Source organism: Corvus moneduloides, chromosome 3 (assembly GCF_009650955.1).
Source record: "Corvus moneduloides isolate bCorMon1 chromosome 3, bCorMon1.pri, whole genome shotgun sequence".
Lineage (NCBI taxonomy): Eukaryota > Metazoa > Chordata > Aves > Passeriformes > Corvidae > Corvus > Corvus moneduloides.
In genome coordinates, this window is record NC_045478.1 from 52923852 (window position 1) to 52946283 (window position 22432).

General features: G+C 43.7%; 1 protein-coding gene across 1 annotated transcript in view; it reads right to left on the minus strand.

Annotated features, from left to right (window-relative positions):
• MAN1A1 (mannosidase alpha class 1A member 1) overlaps positions 1-20976 on the minus strand; it is a 142990-nt gene extending 122014 nt beyond the window's left edge. The window contains exon 1 of the mRNA XM_032101574.1: positions 20118-20976. Within this exon, the coding sequence (XP_031957465.1) occupies positions 20118-20708 (591 nt within the window). The 5' untranslated portion in view covers positions 20709-20976. The remainder of the gene's footprint in view (positions 1-20117) is intronic.
• Positions 20977-22432: the final 1456 nt, after the last annotated feature.

Consider the following 22432-nt stretch of genomic DNA (forward strand, 5'->3'; position numbering starts at 1 on the left):
AGCAGGCAGGGACTGAGCTTCCCCAGCAGCCTACTTGACAGGTCCTGTCAGTTTTCATTTCTGGCTTACTGCCTGCCCACGAGCAACTTTTGTAAATTTTGAAGATTCTACTTTTGGATGAAGCATTTTTTTGAAAATAAATATATTGTTCTTTAGTCTCACATTTCTTCCCTAAACCTCAAATTTTTCCACCAAGAATGGTCTCTATCCAGCTATGGGCTCAACCCCTTTTCCAAGCTTATCCTTTTCCAGCTACCAAGTCCCCTGAACTCCAATGCAAACAGCTGTGGTTATCCCTATAGAGAGACTTTAGGAAACCCCCAGATACATCTACAGTTACATAAACATTGAGGTATGTGTGAACAGTATTATTCTGCAACCTTTTTTGGGGGTGCAGGTGCAAAGAATTACAGACTGCCAGACTCTCTGTGTGCCAGGGCAGCATGAGAAAGGCACTGCCAGGCTGGAGGTGCCTCTGCCGAGATAACACCACCACCAAGTGCAAGATGCTGCAGATAACAGCGGGGGAGCAGCCTACACACAGATGGCTCACCCTGTCCTGTGGCACCACTGACAAGACAGCAACAGGACAAAGGGCAGGCAGGTGCTAGAGATAACAGGCTGTTAGCTTTTAACAGAATTGAGGCCAGTGAGAAAAGCAAAACCAGGCTGAGATGTTTAATTGGGAAGCAACGAGCATGATAAATGGAAAGAACTTGGAAAGCAGAGAATAGGAGAAGGGAATGCAATCAGGTGTTTGAGGGCACATTATCAATGCAGTGAGGGGGAACCTGGGTGCTCTCCCTCCTGCAGGCGAGGGAACAGCTAAAGAGGACCTCCTGATATCTTAAAATATACTGGATGGAGCAGACCTTTCCCCATGTTTATAGCTCATTAACTGAGAATTTGGGTAATACTAATGTAACTCTGTTCATTAAAGTCATGAATTCTGTTTGTGCCATTCTGAAACAACACAAATATCTTTCCTCAGGACCTTTTTTTGGTTCTTGTTCCTGTCTCAAAAATAGATTTCTCTCAGTACAAGGCAGGCCAGCTCTCCAAAGATACTCAACACAAAAAATGACTGCTAGATTAGAGTCTAAAAGGCGTATCTACTACAGTTTCCTACCTCTAACAAATACTTATGAATAGTACAAGCAAACAAACACTTCCTATGAGTAATAGGATTGTTCAGAGCTTGAGAGTGGGAGACTTTCAGAGCCAGATGTGATGCCTGCATGATTAATAATGCCCAGTAGAGTTTTCTTCCATGAAATTACTCAACTGTTTTCTGAACTTGTTTGAATTTTTTATATTCATAACATCCTGCAGAAAGATCTCTACAGCTCTGCAACAAAATGTGCAAAGAACAGGTTTGTTCTGATTTTATCACCTAGTAGTTTCATTTGATGTGCCTTATATTTGACAAACAGGAATAGTTCTCAGAACAGATGTAAGTAACAGCACTCAGTACACCATAAAAACCGATGTCTTACTATTGCATCTTTGTCCCAATTACAGCACTTTCCTAAAAAACACTGACTCTATTTAGTCTTAAAATTTTGAAACAAAGTATGCTTTTATTATGCATTTTGGTAAAGATCGTTGTAGTGGAGAATAGACTTAACTGAAATGTGGGATATACTTCCTTCTAAATTACCTACTATTTTTGTATTAGAAGTTATTGTGCTTTAAATCCTAGTGCCTGCATTCCAAAATGGGGAAGCAATTGTGATCTCTGAAATACTTCATTAGATCCATCTGTAAAAACCTCATATAAAATTGCCATGTGTTATCATGGCATCCAATTTCCACACCATGTTCATGAGCAGCAATTTTTGTCTCACAGTGATGGGCAGGTTACCTGCCTATGATCTCAGTCTCCATACATTTAATGATTTCAGAATCAAATTACAGAAATCCAGCACTTTTAACTCTCAAGGATTCAAATATAACACTTAGCATGTTAAATTAACATGCTGCAGAGATGACAGTTTAGGACAACCGAGGTTTCAGTCCTTCTAGGGATATAATATTTCACCAGAACTAAACAAAGTTCCTTTTTTGAGCACAGAAGTTGAATACATGAGCTATTTGGACAGCTTCTTACAATCTTCTCAAAACTGCAATGTTTCATTCCTACAACTTATTCTTTCACAATATCTCTGTTCAAAAATGAAAGAGGAAGAAATAGTTGTTGGTCTGATACTACCTTTTAACAAAAATGTGAAATGTTTTACTCTGACACCAAAGAATCTGAGAAAGACTTTTCAGTTCTTTCAATGCTCTTCTGATGCTGTTTGGGACTAACACATTAAAACTACATAGGTTTTTCATTCCAAGGTTTCCATCCTGTAATGACCACTTGAAAGAAAACTATCAGGAAAAAACCCCTCCCAACACATCTGTAAGTCTCTTTTGTCTGCTCACTTTAACAAAATGCAGAATCATACTTTCTCCACTTGCAAAAGGGATGACTGACCACACACAGAGATCTCATCTGAACATCGTGACTTGGATCTGTAATTAGCAACGTTTTTAGTTTGTTTGTCTTAAAACCGGGACATATTGGAAGGTTCTGACATCGCTTGTTTAGAGTAGGACACAATGTATCCTAGTTGTTTCCTGTTAATCATAACAATTCATCATCCCCTGTGTCCAGTGATTTAGGGTTGCCAAATACATGGAATAACAAACCACTATGTTTTGGTGTCCTGATTTTGGCTGGGATGGAGTTAATTTTCTCCTCAGAAGCTGATACAGTGCTGAGTTTTGGATTCAGTATGAGAATAATGTTGGTAACACACCAATGTTTTCAACGTTGCTAAGTGGTGCTTATCCAAATCAAGGACTTTTCAAGTTTCCCAAGCTCTGACAGCAGGTGCACAAGAAGCCGTGAGGGAGCATGGCCAGGAAAGCTTACCGAACTGGGCAAAGGGATATTCCATACCATGGAACATCATTCTCTGTATATAAACTAGAGCAGTCTGTTCCTGAAGGACTGCACCCTGTGGAAGGGACCCATGCTAGAGCAGTTCATGAAGAACTGCAGCCTGTGAGAAGGACTCATGTTGGAGAAGTTTGGGAAAGACTGTCTCCTGCTGGAGGAACCCCAGGCTGAGGAAGAGTAGTCTGCTCCTGAGGAGAAAGCAGAGACAGCAGCCAGAGACCCCACTCACTGTCCCCTGCACAGCTGGAGGGGGAGGAGGCAGAGAAAATTAGGAGTGAAGCTAATCTCAGGAAGAAAGGAAGGGTGAAGGAAAGGTATTCTAAAATTTAGGTTTATTTTTCATTACCCTGATCAGATTTGATCTCCCCCTGTTGAATCTGTTTTGCCCACGACAATGACTAGGGAGTGATCTCTCCCTGTCCTTATCCCTACCCACAAGCTTTTCATTCTAGTCTCTCTCACCTGCTCAGCTGAGGAGGGGATAGATAGAGCAGCTTTTGTGGGCACCTGACTTCCAGCCAGGGTCAACCCAACACACTCAGTTAAGCATATTTGCAAACTTCTAGCTGACATGTTTAACTGAGAGTTAAAAATTTACCTCCACTAGCTAAGGAAGGCAATGAAGTGCTGATGTGAATACTGAAGTGGAAATCTTATTATCCCATCTGTCAGCCGTAAAAACAAACAAGCCAACTCTACCAGTGCCTTACCCTGATGAACAGAAGAAACTCATTTCCTTGTATTCTACTTGTACCCATTAATAGCCTATATTCTTTTAAGGCTGTCATTTCTTTGAGGAGAAATCAGCTTTGAGCTTAGTCCTTTTACACGTACTAGTGTAGTAGCTTTGACAAGAGCTACTAGGCAGTGTGTTCATGTGCTACTGACTCTGGAATAGGTCACTAACCATTGCTCAAGTGAAATCAAAGCAGACCTCACCAGTCGTGGCCCACAGCTGGAGTGCTGAAGCCTGGAGCTTTTCACATCCCATTCAAGAGCAGTGAGATGTGGCAGGAAAGCCTTTGGGCTGTGTAACACAGGAGAGAAGACTTTGCTCTGGTGCATGGTGCTGCTGAAACTGGTCTCATATCAGGACTTCTGGCCAAAGATTGAAAGCCAGAGAGCTGGTCCCACAAACACACTGCTGTAACTAAAATATGCAGCAGCTCAGACTTTCCATTTCTCTAGCTGACTTCATGCCTACCTTATATATGATGCTTATATATGACTGCTACTTGCTAATAATAGGTAATAACCAGATGCCAGAGCAAGAAACTATTGGGTTTAAAAATTGAGCAAGTATTTCACATTTTTCAAGGAAGTTTTAAAGTCAGCATCAAAAGTCAATAATGCCTGGTGCAAGTGAGTGCTGTAATCAGACTGCAGACTAAACCCAAGGCAGTGTCAAGCAGAATGTAAAATGAAGGGTCTGCAAGAGAGGCAGCACATCAGAAATATATCTGTATTTGAAGTTTCCTGACAGTATGAAATAAACTGAAATTCAAAAATTACAGTCTTCCAAAACACATGCCCTGAAAAACTTGTTTAATATTTGCAGTCTGGTGCCTTTTTCATTGATTTAAAGAGAAATTGTTTACTGCTTTCTTTCTGAGGAACGGCAGTCCACGTAGAGCATTATTTGCCATGTTTGAAAGTTACAGATACAGCCATAAAGAAAAGGAAAATACTTTCACTGCAAATTCTCCAATTCTCTGTCTTCATTCTTAATACTAATGAAGGGACATTAGAATGCTTAAAGAAAGCATTAGGAAATGCCAGTTCCATCCCATCATGTCACAGTTACCTTACAAGGTAGACAGGGGGAGAGTTCAATACCTCACCTCAGTAAGCTGTAAAGTAGTGAATAAAATTTATTTTTCAGCACACTGTGACTTGCAAGCCAATACTGCTCTTGCCCGAAGAGGTCTATATTTAGTTAGTAATAGCCCTTCTGAAGACCAAAAAATGTTCTTTATCCCCAGCAGTCCAAAGGGCAAAAGACAAAATATATGAATAATACAACATTTAATCAGTGTTCATATAATAGTAACTAGTCTACTTTTATATCCAACTATACACTAAGTTTCAAGAACTACCTTTTATCATCTAAGCTGTCAAACACTTCCTCCCTGCTCACCAGCCAAAATAAGGGCCTTTCCCAGGTTTCAGTCTCACATACAAGCAAGAACAGCTGTAAAATACTCACACTATAGAAAAGCATGCTGTGTAAAAACTACAGTTTGGGTTTACTTCCTTGGCAATAATTCCGCATATCAGGGTGTGAGGTTTTTCTTTAGTCTTTTTTCATTAACACACATACAGATTTATATATCCATATGCATACAAATCTTCCTTCACTCCAAACGCTCTTAAATGCTGGTTTCTTTGGTAAAATGTGTCACATTCACAATGTTCCCAGTTAGAAATTTTCAAACGAAAGATGAGCAAGTTTTCCTTATCCCAACAAAAAAGTTTCTCTCCTCCTTATATATAACATCTTTGGGGAATTTAGTCAAGTCCAAGGAAAAGGCTGAAGTTGAAATTTGAGTGGGGTTGAGGGGGTGGGGAGAAGAAAATATAGCATATAACAAATTCCCTCTCGTTTTTATTATAGCATGTACAATGCCACTCAGGATGCTTCCTAGAAACAGCAGATTTGAAACCAGATGTTACAGCATAGCAGGAATATCCAAAAGAAATTATGAATCAGTTATTCTCTTCTAGGTAATAGTACATTCACAGCCTGCAGAAGTTCCCCACATAACACAGGACTAAGGGCAACATGAAGTTACCAAGCACAAGAGAATCATTACTGGCGATACTGCAATAAAATCAGCCACAAAGTTCTCAAGGAATGTTTCTCTATGTGGACACAAGGTAGGGCTGGTAAAACAGACATTTGAGTGTGTTTGGCATTGAGGCAGCTGATCACGTCCGCATTTATTTACGCTGCGTGTTCACATGAACACAAGGGCCTCTTAAAGCTGGTTTTGATACCTGTCTTTGGCACCAGCCACTGGTCCTGTTCCTTCCTCAGAAAACACACACCTTTTTCAAACAGAGGGACGAATCTGAGGTGAGAAAGACTCCTCATGAAAAATAAGCAATAAAACTGGCATCACAAAAATACTATGCTCAAACGAAAGGTAAGAAAAGACTACACACAATCCCCCCATCAGAGAACACAGTAATGGATAATTAGCACACCATGAAGCTACTGCAAAGGTACTCTGAAATGAACACATTATACCTTGCAGTGCACTACTATGTGTTTAAAATAGCTCCATTGATATCTGTGTCCTCCTAGGTTCTTAGGATCAAGACTAGAGCTGACAAAAAAAAATGTTCTCAGTGCCCACCAGACAACTGTTCATCTAAAAGTTTCTTTTAACATGCAAGAAATCCAAACGGTGTGACTTAAATGGCTTAGACTACAGGATCAGCCTTATGTAGGAAAATGTTGAATATTTGATTCAAGTCACGGCTCAAAAATGTAGAAGTGGACATGTGCAGCCACTGGTCATGCTTTGGATTGCTGAACAGCATCCAAAATAACTTACTTTCTCGATGGAATGAAACCTCAGTACTCAGGTACAGTAGAAAACTTAAAGAAAAAAAGGTCTAATGAAAGTTAAAAGAAGCTTAAATCCTTTCTATAACCTCAAAGCCCTTTCCTCAAACTCACTCAGTTCCTACCAAAAGTACTCATTATAGGTTTTAAACAGCTACCTTTCCACACTTATAGGGCCAAACAAAAACTATGGGTGGTCACTGTTCCCATAACAAAGGACCATAAATGTGGTCAAAAGGAAGGTTATACAGTCCCTGCTATAAATGGAAGGAGCTTTGCTTCTCACATCACAAAATCAGAATAGGTATGTCAAGCTGAAAGGATGCTCATGTATTTCTATAATGCTGGAAAACAGCCCTTTTTGAAGTGAGCAGTGGGTCTGAACACTGAGCATGAGGAAGCGTAAAGAAAGACTTCATTTTCAAAACCAAGCTTCTGTAAAGCCTCTTTGTGATGTCAAAAGTGACAGAAAATCAAATGCTGATGAGATGGACTCTCCTGAATCAGTGCATAGTTCAATAGTACAACCCCACCGTAAAAATATTTACAGTTCCTCCTGTAAACCTCGTAACAAGTCACACAAAACAGATGGAAATTTAATTGAAAAATACATGTTTATAAGCTAGCAGTTAGACCCTTAAAGAAATCAGATAGAACTGTGCTTTCAATCTACTTTAATGGCACCCATGCAAGTTTCAATACAAACTCCAAATCTGACAACTTTGAAATTACACTCTATTAGCTTTCCTGTCCTTAGTTTCATATTTGCAATGTATAAACATCAGGTGACTGATATTTTGATCAGAGGTATGCAGAGGAAAGATGCTTCAAAACTGCACACAATTCTTCAGTGGATAGAACCCAGCCCGTGTCAGTGTGCTAGTCACCCATCTACAGCCACAAAAGCGGCAAAAGCTGCAACTAAGAGCTTTTTTTCCCATCAATAGCTTTTATTTCAAAAATTCTAATGGAAATTCCCTGTATTAACCAAATCTGTTTGTCCAGTAAACATTTCCTCATTTTTTTTAAATTAAAAAAAATCTGCTGAGCTAGCATACAGTTGCCTGCTGGGCTTCCCAAGGAAACAGAGAGGTGGCAAAACAGCCAGGAAAGGCTGCATTGGCATTTTCCTCCACCACCCCACCTCCGTGATAAAAGCTTGCTTCAAAGCAACTGATGCATGAATGAGAAATGTCTAAACCACCAAGTCTATTTAACTGCTACACAGGAGAGATTACAATCCCAAAAGAACTGCAAAAGACAACATAAGACCCTGAACTTCAGGGGAATGAGCTCAGTTTCTTCAGGGACCTGATCTGCAGGATCCCATGGCAGAGTCCCCTGTAGGGCTAAGGTGCCCAGGAGACCTCACTGATCTTCAATGTGCCACATCAGGAGAGTAGGGTGGCTGCATAAGGAGCATCAGGTGGAGCACAAGCCCTCAGGGAAGAGCAGGGAGGAGGAGGTGGGGAGATGTCCAACAGCAACACAGAAACACTGCCAGGGCCCCAGGGGAGAGAGGAGGCCAAAACTCAGCTGGAAGCTGCCACAGGACAGGAGGTGCCTTTACATCAACAACAAATTAAGGACCAAACCAAATAGGCACTAGTAACTGAAGAAAAAAACCAAGAAGGAAATTCTGGACAATTACAGGACAGCTTTATTCCAAACCTTGGGAAGAAAATGGAGCAGAACCTCCTTGACTCTATTTCCAGAACATGGAAGACAAAAACAACTTTGCAAATGGCAAGGAAAATTCCCCAAAGGCAAAATGTGCCAAATCAACCCAGTTACTTCTGATGAAGCCACTGGCTCTGTGGCTGAGGGCAGTGCAGCAGACACCATTTCCCTGACTTTAGCAGTCTTTTTGACACAGTTCTGCCATAGCACTATGGCAGTCAAAAAGGCACGGAAAAGACTCATGAAAAAGTGGCTGGTTTGATAGTCTCAAGACACCAGTAAAGAGGTCAAAGTCTAACTAGCAGCTAGCTACAAGTGAGTGATGCATCTCTGGGGTTAAACTGAACAACAGAGCAAACATACCCTCACCAACTTCACATGTAACCCAAACTCCAGCAATCAAGAAGCCGGACAGGAGGGCTCCCACCTGAGTGACCCCATGAGCTGCCAAACCTCTTGAAACCAAATAAAACCAAATGCAAAAATCTTATGCCTAAGTATATAACGGGAACTTACAGGCTAAAAACCAGCTTTGGAACACATGTTCTGGGGGTCCTGGTGAGCAACTGGTTGAACACAAATAAGCAAGGCATCCTTGCAATGATGAAGGGGAGCTGTATGAAGGTGAACTGTAAGGCTGTGTTAGCATGAGTGCATGCTAGTGATGGGAAGCAATCAACGCTTTCTATGTGATGTTCCTGACGCCTCAAATGGAAGATCTGTTCCTGATTTTTGGCTCCCCTGCAACAATTATTTTTTTTTTAAATGATGGAGAACACAGTGGCATATGAGAAGAGGTAGATGAAGCTGGGTTTGTTGGGACTAGAAACGAGAGGCTTCTTAATGACTTAAGGAGTGCTCATGAAGAAAAGGTAGCCAAGATCATCTCAGTGGGGCACAATGAAAGGAGTAAAGGCAGTGTCATCAGTTGCTGCAAGAGATATTCTATCTAAACACAATAATAATTCAAAAACCCTACAATAAGGGTCTTCAGACATTGGAATACGTTTGTCCAGAGGGGCTGCAGAATCTCCCTCTGCCGAGATGTTCCACAGTTGAGTGCACAAGACTGAGCAACTCAATTTTATTTTGAAGTCAGCCCTGCTCTAAGCAAGAGACCAGGCCTCCAGAGGTCCAGTGGCGAGTCTGAAACTCTCTCCTTCTCAACAACAAGATTCTATAGTAAGCAGAAGGCTGGGAACAAGAACAAATGTACAGTGTGCATAAATGCAGACCAACAGTCTCTATAACGCCTCCAGATTACAAAGCTGCATGTGAAAACTGTTTCCATGAAGCCTGAAAACTTTCTCAGAGAGCATCTACTTTCTGCAATATTTAAATCTATATAATAAAAAAAAAGAGTGAGCAAAGCTGATTATTGAAATATAAGGATTTCTTTGCTTCATCCTAATGTTCTGGAGTTTGCTTGTAGCATACATGTAATTATATTTTCAATTTAGATGGTGATTTGCAAAAAAAAAAAAAAAGCATTATGGCTTTAACTTTTTTCAAGGTGTTTTTTCAGGCTAGGGCTTGCCCCCAAAAAACTGCATCCTCAGCTACAGACAACAAACCAATTGTACAACATATTTCACTCTTATGTAAAACATACCTATGGAGAAAGATATTAATACATTGTTGTCAATATATGAATACAATTTTTTTAAGAAACTGCATGAAGAGACATACAGGTTTTTCTTCAGAAAGATCATTTCTTTGAAGTGCCCTTCTTGATCTGTGATGTCACTTCAGCCCTTGACAAGATCACACACCTTTCAATTTCAGTCAGTTTGGGTTCAGTGCCTTGCTTACTCTAGAGCTTTACAGAGTAAGACATAAAAATATCAGTCAATTTGCAGTTTGTCTTTACATGGCATAGTATTTCCCATGGTGATTCTTCAGATGATCTCACCAGAACAAAGAAAGCAGCATGCAGTTTTGAAGTAGTATGACTTTTTAAATAAGTAACATGTATAACACTTCTACTCTAAATGATAATTAGGTTTTCTGTTGCATGAGGGGGCCAGGGGATGCAGAAATCCATCACTGCAAATGATTATCATCTATTTCTCTTTTCTAAGCTCTAAAGAATTTAGTATTACTACCTAGGTCCAACACAGAATTTCAAGTGCAATTCTTAAAATCACAGATGGGTGGAGAACTACAACCACAGTAGCAAGCAACATTTCCCCACAGACAGCAGTATGGGCAAAGCTTTATCAGCAGTACCACCATTCACTGCACCAACAGATGTCACTGCTCAAAGGCAGTGAGAAAAGTGACAGCGGAGTTAAAAGACTGGGTCTGCATCTGCATGTCTCTATCAGTGAATAGTAAAATTACTATCTCCTTAAGCACTGAAAGCAAAATGGCTTTTTTTAGCTTGGTATTCTTTCACATGAGCTACTTCCTATTTCCTTGGAAGAAAGCAGTCTCTGAACAAAAGAAATTTCAAAAGGCAGAGATTTATATTAAGCAGTGAACTAAGTGAAAGAAAAGTATGCAGATACTTTCAAAAAAATAGCCTCGCAGCGGTCTGAATACTAATTAAAGCAAGCCACACTGTTCTAATGCAATTTTATTGCAATATTTTAAAAGCAGATAATGACTTTTAATAAATAATTGAAAAAGAGGGTTTATGTTGCCAAGCAGTAAGATCACCCCTACAAAAGTGAGATTATGTAAAATTCTGGAAAGAAAGTATCAGGCATTCTTTTCTTTCTACTTTATTCATATGAAAAATACATGCCTCTACCCTAAATGCCATTATATATCTTCACATGAGAAGTGCAAAGCTACATGCTTTTACATTAAAACTGCAACTTCTGTTTCTACCCAGCATCACAGAAAGAAGCTGATTCTTCTAGAAGTATTTTTGAGAGGCACACAAAGTCTTATAACAGCCAGATGTTCCACAGTCATCAGCTCATTCCTTGCACAGAATCATTTTGGTCCTTTGCACAGTATTGCCTACCATCTCTTCTGATTTTTACCTATTTTCCTACCTGATTAGAGATTTGCCCTTAAAAGAAAGGGCCCAAGTTTCAGGTAAGTCAGAGTCTACTCACTTACTGTATAACAATTTAAAAGCCGAGGTACATATAGCTTCCAAGAAGGTGTAGGAAGACAAATGAAAATAGACTTTACGCTTGTAGTTACCCTTGCCTAAGTGACTACATATCTCAGTGTTCCCACAAGGGCTGTGAATGTTTAACAGTTATAAGAATGTAACAGCAGGTTATGTGCTCATCCAATCTGTTTGAAAAGCTTTTAAAATCAGAGGCATCAGAATGAGCAATACCTGTATCTTCATAAACACCAGCTATAAAATCCAACCAGCTTACCATGGAGAGTTACAGCAAGTTGTCATATTATTTCATGCAAGCCTTTCCTGGTTACAACAGAGTTCAAACAGAAGATTTCAAGACGCAAGAAAGGCAAACTAGGAATTTTACTACCCTACAAGCCTTCCTTCATAACAGCATTGGAACACAGCACTTAAGTGTTGCTTCAAAAGCTTACAGCTAGTGACCTAAGCATAGAACCAGGGAGTCTCAGGTTTAACCTCCCCCACAACAAAACAATGCATTTAGCAGCAGTTTAGTGGTAAAGCAGAGCTGCTCATGTGCAATCATGAATCACACTCCAAAACCTAGGTTTAAACTGACCCTAATAAGCTGATATGCCCAGGCTGGAGACCTGCATCACAGGTGGGAGAGAAGACAGCCTTCACCCAGCACACAGCAACAGCCCCTGCTTTAGAGGGGAACAACCAAACAGGAACCAGGTACTCAGGTTCTGCTCTGAAACCTGTCACACTGTGCAATGCTGTGCAACTCAATGCAATTTTTAGGGCTGCTCTCAGCCCTAGAAAACCCAACTGCTTCCTCTCAACAGCAAAGCCTTCTGGACTCTGCAGGCGAGGCTGCCAAGCACTGCGATACAACTGCGGCTTAACCACAAGTCTGTAAAAGGTTTCATTTAATCTGGTTCGGGGAAGCATGCGCATCATTACTCACCAATTATGTTTTCATAACAGACTTGCAGACACGATTAAAAAGAGTCATGGAAAACAGAAAAAGAGAAGATGCCTCTCAGAAATGTGCATACACTCTCTATATCACATGCTTTAAAAAGCCCAAACAACTCAGTGCAAAAAAAAAAAACAACCCAAAAGACAAACAACTAAAAAATGCTGTGGATAAAGAAGATTTTCACACAAAAGGAACCAGTATATTGAGCATCTGATGCGTTGCCCATATTGCTTAATTTACAGTACCTCATCCCCCCCCAATTATTTTCCTCACTTGTAAAATGACAGTTCTATAAATAACTTAGAAAGAGACCACAAAATCCTTCAAAACTGAAAGTCTAAAACACACTTTACACAGAGACGCATCTGAATAGTTGCGTTTGCTACCAGAAAGACACACAACCAGAGCGTCTCATCACCTTCGTACCACCTCAGGTGGCAATTTATTGCCAGAGTAAGTGCTGCACTGTCAAGACAGAGCAAACACTGAATCAAAGCCACTCTCCTGAATTATTACTCTTACTGTGCCAAATGAGTTAGGAAGACAAATTTGTTACTTGTAAATAAAGAAAATACCAAGATACTATCTTTAAGATAAAAACCGCAGAAATTTCCTCTTATGCTGGCACCCCAAGCTAGAAAAAAACACCCCAACCTAACCAAAGAGGAAGTTAACACACTCTGCAATCCTTAGAGCAGTATGTTTTGGACAACTTTAAGAAAGGGTCTGTCCATCCAACAGTCACACAGGTCCTTCTGCAAGGACATGAACTATGTTCCACAAGAAGAGCTGTCTTCTGTCTCTCCATGTCTTCCTTTTCAAAAAGCCTGTGCTTTCATTAACATTCAAAGAAGGTATCAAAGCCTGGCTGTCTACCACTCTTATTTGCTCCCTGAATGAGATAAGACATTTTTTGGTCTTAACAGTAGATTTTAATAAGCAGGTGGAATTTTTTCTGCTTCACTTTGCCCACAGCACAGAACTACAGCCTTAAGCAACTGTACTCACCAACATTATGATTTACTCCATTTCTTGATATTAATTGGCTGCCATACTAGCATTAAATACAAAATCATCACCATGAGACTATAACTTTTGCCAAAGTACAGGAGAAATTCCATTTTAAGCTTTACCTCACATCTTTACATTACTTTATTTAGTTCTCAGGAAAAGAGTCCTGTGTGTCTGGAACTCACATTTTGCCTTCACAGAAAGATAAAGAATTAATCATGTGTTTTTGGTTTTTTGTTTGTGGGGTTTTTTTGGGGTTTTTTTTGTGAAAGCCAGGTGTTTCCCACCGAACATTTAAAGCCTTTTCATTTTCCTCACAATTCTGAGGATCTGGTTACAAAGGACATTCAGTTACTTTCGACAAATTTACCTGTTGATAATACAGACCAAGTCTGAAGATAGGAAAATTAAATATTCTTCTTAGCACACAGAAAACAGGTGCATGGCTGAAAAACATGAATTAGCAATTGGGAAAACACCCTATTCCAGTCGGATATGCACACACAATCACACACTGAAACACCCCACCAACTCATGATCAAAGACCAAATGAGACAGGCATTTGCCTGCAAGTCATTTGGCTGAAGGGAGGCTATGAGGTTATAAAAAAAAAAAAAAAAAAAAAAAAAAAAGCTGAAACAGCTCACCTGAAACCATGTCCTTCCCTAAAAAGACCTCTGGGACTCTCAGCAGAAAGAACATTAATTTGGCAAACATACACCTTATTTCATGTCTTGGGGACATAAAGGTGCCTCAGTCCATTGTCCTCCACTTTCCTCTCCTTTTAAATGCAGTGGCTTAGTGGGGGTCCACTGCTTCCACTGTACTCAGACTTCCACTAAACCACTTTGGCTCCCCACCCCGCCAGGCCACAAACCCAACCAAAACAGGGGTAGCTTCATGTCTCCTTGGCAGGTTGAGCTGGCTCTCCATAGGTTCTGCCGAGTGATAAAAGACCATGCTTAATAGAGTCACTGAATCATACTCAGTAACTCAACTGAAGCTTCTCTGCATCTCAGAGTGCCATGAACCCTAAGCAAGGACTTTTAACTTACTGTTTTGTGACATTTTGGATATCATAAAACAACCCTGGCCACTTCCAGCCTACCATCATCATGTGTGATTCCCATCTTTAGGCACTTTATTCACTTCCTCAGTGACTTTTATAAAACCATTTAAAAATAAAAAAAGAACCACAGTAAACAGTATTTATCAGGAAGGAAAGCACTACCAAACACTCAGAAAGAACTAGCGAATACAAAAATACTGAAGATTACAAGTAGATAAATAAAGCTCTGGGTGAGAAAAAAAACAAGATTAATTTTAAACTTAATGACAACTGTAAGATGTCAGCATTAAGGTCACAAGATACTTCAGGAAAACTTTCAAAATGCATTGATTGCATCATCAGCATTGGCAGGAATCACCACACTGCTTACTCATTACATGTCAACTCTCTTCCTTTCACTGAATCATGTTCTTAAAGAAATGTACCATCAGGGAACATGTTTTTTTCTGTTTGAAACCCAAACAACCCAATACTTAAACTACTGCATTTTAACTGTTCCCTCTCCTATGAAGGTCCTCACAACCTTCCTCTCAGTAAAAGCACTCTGAATTTTTGTCTACAGCACCTGGGGCTTCAGTAATTCCTGCTTCTGTGTTTCCTTCCTCCTTTTCTGTTATGAGAAGAGGGGTTGGGAGGTAAATGTCCTGAAGGGGAATGCTTCATTCTGCTAAAGAAGGTTATTACAGTAGATAGAACCTTTGCTCTGCAAAAGTCTCATTGCAGAGATTCAGTTTTAATGGAGAACTTAGGCAAGATCAGGTACCAGCTGCTAAGACGTGGCTACTCAAAGAGATTTCATACTGTTCATCCACCTGCTCCCTCACCACAGCCAAAACTAGCACCAAGCCAACCCTTACATCAAAGCCTTTGACTCACCAACCTGACAAAGTTTAGCAGAAATCCACCCAGTTTTTTTTTGCTCTGACAGTTTTCTGCTGACTTACTGAGCTGAAGCAGCTTATGGAGGGACACAGTGGAAGTCACACCAAGTAGATAGCGGGAGAAGGCAGTCAAAAGTGGGTTGAAGAGACTTCTCCTCCTCTTCCAACAGAAGAGGTATTAGTGAGCTCACCTTGTCATGTAAACATCCTCATAAGGAAATGAAACTCCATCCAGCCTGGCACTGACCGTCTCAACCAGCAGCACCAGGATGCCAGGCAGTGGGAAAGCAAGTGGTGGACACGTGCAGGAAGACATAAGTGGCCAACTGCCCTTCTACAGCAGTGAGTGACCATCCATAATTTTGCCATCACTCCTTCTTGCTAATAAAGAGATCTGATTATGTCCAAGTATTTCATGTCAAGCATATATTAGATCTCTGATTAGTGCTTCATTTTGATGCTCACAAGCTTTTTTCCCCTCAAGATATTGCTGAACATCCCTGAAACATTACTAAGACTTCCAACTAAACTGCATAAAAGTCACCACATAAAAGAGTTAAACAAAATGAAAACTGAGGACTTAGGAAGCTTCAGAATTCACACTGCCAACGCCACCTCAATTCAGTTCTTTAGAGAAAGAAAGGGGGAAGCTGCAGAGTCTGTTTTGCTGTCTTGCAGCCACTGCCTTGAGCTCAAAGGACTGGTGCTCAAAATCCCCTTTGCAGGACTTGTACTAGATGACTGCAACAGCTGAGAGCTGTGCAGGTATCTGGAGCACTGCACAACCATGCTCTTCAGACATTGATTCCAGTTTACCGAGGAGGCTTTTATCCTGAAAAAATGTCCAAACCGCTCTGATCAATAATGTGAACGGTTTCCAAGCTAGTTGCCTTGTACAAGAACAGCACAGCTGCATTAGTATGGTGCTCCACCAACACCAAGAGCTTGCTGTTCAGCAGGATTAATTAGTCTGGGCAGAGCACCGCACTAATGTGATTATACAGTTTCTAGTACCTGAGCTAGATCATTCATCGTTTCTATTCCTTTGCTCTGAAATAAAAAGAGCTTAGATTTTGCTATTTTCTTAACACCTAAACAATTCCAGCGTCTTTTTTTCTTGGAAGAGAGGGGAATGAGACTTGGAGAAGACTCAAAATCAGATTTTCCTAATTAAAAGAATGCATCTCCGGCCTTCATAGCCTCTCTCCACTACTACCATCCTCTTCTAATCACTTCTTTTGCTTGTACCAACTATCTATGCACCCACAAGTCTTCCCTTGACATCAGAAATAATGATGTCCAGCCACAACCAACAGTGACAAGAACAGAGACTGGAAGACATTGCACTTGAGTGGAATGCAATCATCATTGCCTTCCACGCCTCCTTCTTTCCAGGTAGGGAACAGATACCACAGGAGATACTTGCTCAAAAGAGGGGCCACTTCTCACACCAGCGAGCAGAAGAGCAAGAATACAAACCACAAACTCCTCATTCACAGTCTGGGGCTCCTGTCAGGACATGGAAACAGAGACCAGTGTGAGGTATACCACGTCCCAGACCTTGCCCCAAGTCATGGGAGCACCAGTGGAACTGCCTGAAGAATTCAAGTTCTGGCAAATGCAAGTGTGCTGGTATGCTCAAAGTGTCCCTCTGCTCGAACCTCCCAGCATCCAGCATGAGGATGACGCTCAGGGTAGGCAACATTAGGCAATACAGTAAAAAATCAGCAGCCACAAGCTACTGACAGCAGTTGAACAACAGAAAGTACTGAGGAAAGCCCCACTACTGGCAATACTGCTCTTTCTTCTGAGTTTGCCTGTAACACACCAACAGAAGAGAAACAGAGGACTATCACAGCACCCACTAGTATCTCTGGTCTCTGGCTCACGTCCCTTACCTGCATGGATACACCTACACACAGCCAGACCCCACAGGTGTAACACAGTGGGGCAGTTCCCACACACAGACCTTGAGAGCAACCATATCGTTCTGACAGAGCGAAAAGCAGTGATAATAGCAGGTTCTCCACTTCTTCATGTTCCCACAAGAATTTTTCTTGCTCAATAAGCATCTACCATTTCTTTTCCTTTCTGGTAATATTATGTTGGTTTAAACACTAAGAGAGGTTCAAGAACCTTTATATTTCCCTCTTGTTTAAGTTTTTTCCCCTTTTTTTTTTTTTTTAATATAAAAGAGCAACCTGTAGAAAAAATGGTTAAAATTTCTAGAGCAAAACTTGGCTAAGAAATGCTGTAAAGTCATGGCATTTCATTGCTTTGTGATTGCAAATGATACTGTACTGGCTGGACTTCTAAACACATGCGCCAACTTAAAATTTAAAACAGTAAATGGACAAAACATCTCTAAGGTATCTCCCCTCTTAGCTTTATCTCAGCATGTTGACGGGACAGAGCTCTTCCAGAACAGAAATGCAAGGAAGAACAACCTTTTTTTTGGCATTCTTTTCCTTTAAAGTAACTTGCTTCCTTCTGTCAAAAATATCCACAGGAATAGTTTTAAGTTTTGAGTTCTAGGTATATGACAAATCATACAATGCAGATGCAAATTCCAGGCTCAAAAGAGTATGAAAGCAGAAAGATTCTTTATGTTTGCATCTCTAGCATGCAACCACTAGGCACAAAGAGAGGAACTTTAAGGGAAAATTCTGGTTTCTGTGCATGTACAGCAGAGTACAAACTTTTTAAAGATACAATTTAAAACTACTTTAAGTTTTAAAACTAAACTAAAAAGACTGCAGATGAGAAATCCATCTTGACACTCAGGTAACAATATAAAAAAAGTGGACTAAAGCTTGCAAAAAGACAGAGAGAAAGGCAAAAAAAAAGGCCAACACATGAAACAATGTGAAGCAGGTTAGCACAGAACTTTTTTTTACAGTGTTTTACTGTCAGTGGAAAAAATGTATTCTTTTAAAAACACAAACATCAAACCAGGCAAAATACTGCAAAGTACCGCAAAAAGGCTAAAGCAAGTAAGTAACCAAGATATTAAGGTCACATACTCAATTAGGAGGAAAAGAAACTCCCAGAAATGACACATAGTACTGAGGACTTAAACTGGGATATAAAGGAAAATAAATATCTGGAAACTAAGTGCAGTCTCAGTGTCATCTATGCTTAAACAGACAAAACTGTGGTTTAGGGGGCTACTGTGAAACTGGTGCTCTGTGAAGAAGTGGAGGAGAAAGACAGTGGAAAGGAAAGGGAGGACGAAATTGAAGAGATACTGGCTGTATGTGCGTATATACACATACATAGATACACAAACAATGCACACGTGCACATGCATATCCACACATAATAAAAGGTAACTCGGACTAGCTGGCACGCAGTGGGACCAGCAAGACAGCAGTATACTGAAGTGTTATCTTCTTCCTCCTGTTTATTTACTTGTTGCAGTCTTCTATACTACAGAACCACGTACATCAGGCCTGGAATCTCATTACTTCTAAATACTTCTTCATGGCAGTTCCACACAGCTGGAAAAAGAGTTTTCTGGTATTTCTAACTTTCCGCATGCCTCAGGGAGGCTGTGTGACTAAACCAGAAGGCAACATAGTCTCTGCACCCTTCAAGATGTGGTCTGTACCGCGCACTTCTGAGACTTTCTCCCTTCGAAATACCTTCACTTGGTACATACTGCTCATGACTTATAACTATGCTACACAATTTGCTGAAATAGTTAGTGACACAAGGACTCCAGAGCACAGAACACAACTTGATAATTGTGAGAGCTTTTTATCTGATGCTCCGTGTGATATTACAGCTCACTTTTCAGAGCACTCTGTACAGACAGACAATAAAAATAAGTGATTTTAAATAAGCCTAACCAGGTTTCACTAACACTGAAATACTCTGTAGTAAATCTCACTCCTATCTCATTTCCATCACCACAGAACGTGAAATATATACTACTAATTAATTCATAAACCCTAATCTCTGCAGGCAGCTGAAATTGTCAGTTCGATAAATAAACCAGCCAGCACTGATGGGAAGCTGAACTGTATTATCAAGGAAATTCTTCTACTGCTAGAGGACCCTGTCAAGCTCTGCCCACGACAGCATTACCTAGACACAGTTTGGAGAATTTCTTTACGGAAAGATTTAAACAGGTACCTGAACCAACCAAGCAGCAGGACCGAAAAACGGCGGTTGAAGGAATTTGTCAAAGCACACACAGCTCTGACGTTTTACCGCTGTACCCTAAATTGACTGCATTTCGCCAAACGGCCTCAACTCTTCCGACAGCCGGTATCGCTGAACAGCGAACCGCATGAACCCGAGACAGACCGCGACACCTCTGGAGCGCTGCACCGCACCTGCACCCCGCACTCGCCCGGCGCCGGACAGCCCTGGGCAGCTCCTCTGCCAACAGTGCGGCACGGGCAGGGTGCCGTGCCCCGCTGGCTCCCGCAACCCGCGGTGGTACCCGACGCTCACCGGCCGAGCCCGGGATGTCCCACGGGGAGCGCAGGCAGACCCGCGCCGCTCTGCCTCCCCGGCGTCGCTGTCCCCCAGCCCTCGGCGCCCCGCGAGGCGACCCATAGCCCGCCAACCCTCGCCGGGCTTTGCTTCCTCCCCGGGTTTCGGTGCAACAGCTGGGGCAACCCGACAACGTCGGGAGGGAGGAGGCGCAGCCGGCACAGAGCCGGCAGCGCGGGCCCGCAAGCGGGAACGCACCGCGGGGCTGCGAGGATGCAACCGCGGGCGACGCCGCCGACCTGCGCGGCGGCTGCCGAGCGATAGCCGGCCAGAAAGACCCCCTTCCCGCAGGGAGGAGGCGGCAGGAGGGGTCAGAGGTCCCCCAACACCGCCGCCAGCCCCGGCAGCGACCTGTTGCCCCGCGCGGGGGTGTCGAGGCGCATCCCCCGGAGCGGTACCGACAGCCGACACCACCCACCTCTTTGATTTTCTCCCTCTTCTGCCGGACGTCGGGGTCGGCGGGCTCCTGCCCCACAGCGCCGATGGGCTGGCGGAAGAGGCGCTGGGGTAGCCCGGGGGCGCCCGCCTCCTTCCTGCCGCGGGCGTCCTGCAGAAGTTTCTCCTTGTCCTGGCGGATGTCTCTGCGGATCTCCTCGGGCAGCTTCTGCAGCGTCTCCTTGGCCTCCCGCAGAGCCCGCTCGTGGTCCGCGCGGATCCGCTCCAGGCTGCCCGCCCCGCCCGCGGCCGCCGCTGCCGCCGCGCCGTCCCCGGGCTGCGGAGGGGCGCGGGGCTGCCCGCCGGGCGGCGGCGGCGGCGGCTGCAGGGCGGCCGAGTGGAAAAAGACGCCGCTAAGGAGCTTGGAGGAGTCGGGCAGGAAAAAGATGGCCCCGAAGCAGAGGGTGATGAAGGCGCTGAACACCAGCAGCAGCACGAACTTCTCCGTCAGCCGGAACGCGCCGGGGCCCGCTGCCTTCCTGCCCCCGCCGCCCGCGCCGCTGCCCGCGGGGCCGCCCAGCGTCCCCGGCCCCGCCGCGCTACCGAAGAGCGGCAGCAGGCTGGCGGCGGGCATGACCCCCGCGCCGCCTCAGTGCCGCGCTGCGCGCCCCGCCGCCGCCGCGCAGGGACCGCACCGCACCGGACGGCTCGGCTCCGCCGCCCTCTCCCCGCCTCGGCGGCACAAAGTTTCCCCGGGCGGACGCGGCAACTTTTCCCTTCCCCGCGGCCGCGCTCCCGCTGCGCTCCCGCTGCGCTCCCGCTGCTCCCCCGCCGGCAGCGTCTGCGGGGCGGGCGCTGTCAGCTCCAGCCCATGCTGCCGCCGGGCCGCCGCCGCCGCGGGTGCCGCTCCCCGCTCCGCCCGCGCGGAACTGCCAGGCAGCCGGGGGCGGGGCGGGGCGGGGCGGGGCCGCCGCCGGCCCAATGGCGAGGGGGGCGGGGTGCGGGCGCTGCCGGACCGCGGCTCCCGGGGCTCAGCCGCGGGATGCGCTTCCGTGGGAGCTGCCGGACCCCCGCGGCTGGAGGGGCGCGGCGGCGGGGTCTGCTCGCTTCGGCCCCGTGGGCAGCGGCGGCGGCGGCCCGGGGCGGGCGGGTGCGCGGCACCGGCCCATGCCGGCAGCGCGCCCTCGCGCACCCACGTGCACGCTGCTGCGCGCACACACACGCGCGTGTGCCCCCGCACGGGCGCGCGGCGGGGCTTGGCGCGCTCACGGGCGCGCGTGCACACGCGTGCACACACTCACTGGGGCTGGGCCGGGAGCGGTGCGAGGGGAGCCGGGGCACGGCGGGGCCGGAACGACTCCCGACCCACCGGTCAGGACGAGCCCTAATCCATTCCTTGTAAGAAAAACAGGGCTTAATTTTATTTTAGTTTTTTCTGTAGGTAAAATGTGCATCTTTTCCAAGGAAGTAGGGGTATGTATCGATGGGAGTGTGAAAATCCGACTTTTCATCTACTATAGTGCAAATGAAAAGACCATCGTGTGCTGGCACAAGGAAATGCCGTGTTTGATAGTGGATCGAATTGCTGCATCAAGCTCCCCAAGCATTCAGTGAGAGGGAAAGTTTCCAAAAATAATAAGATACCGATTTATTATTTTTGCCCGTGTTACAGAGCAATGCAATAAACAGCAGGCGTGTGAGAAGGGGAAACACAATAAAATGTTGTGTCACTTTAACAGAAAAAGGGAACCCAGCCAACACCCAGGGGTTTATCTCCAACTTTTTTGGAACATGCTCAGAGTCTACCTAGAGTTTCACAGCAGTTCAGCACTGTAATCTTAAACATTTCCCCCCAAATGTTAACCACACAGTCAGAAAGAAAACAGTGAGATATGTTGTTCCCAGAAGTTAGGATGCTGATGTCGGTTTGTTTGCATATTTGCATGGCTTTATTTTGCAAGGGAAAAAAAAAAAAAACGACGGTAGAGGGAAGTCTGTGCTTTAAGCAAGGGCACGGAGAAGGCATTGTGTAAGCCTTAAAGACATGATTTTGAAAATGGGCTTGGCATGGATCTAATTCTGCTCCCAGTGGAATTAAGGGGAGTTTTACCATTGACTTAATAGGAATAAAGCGAGGCTGCTGCCCAGTGCTTTTCTAAATCCCTTTCTCTAGAAGTTAGAATATGTAATAGATTAATTAAAAACAGGTTTACAGAAGACAGTTACACAGAAATATCAGAGTGAGTCCTGCAAAACTCCCCTAAGTATATAAGCAAATGCTTCTGTAAAATTTCAGGATTATATATGAAACTGAAGGATCAGGGGCCCAACTTCATATCCAATGAGATCAGTAATTTA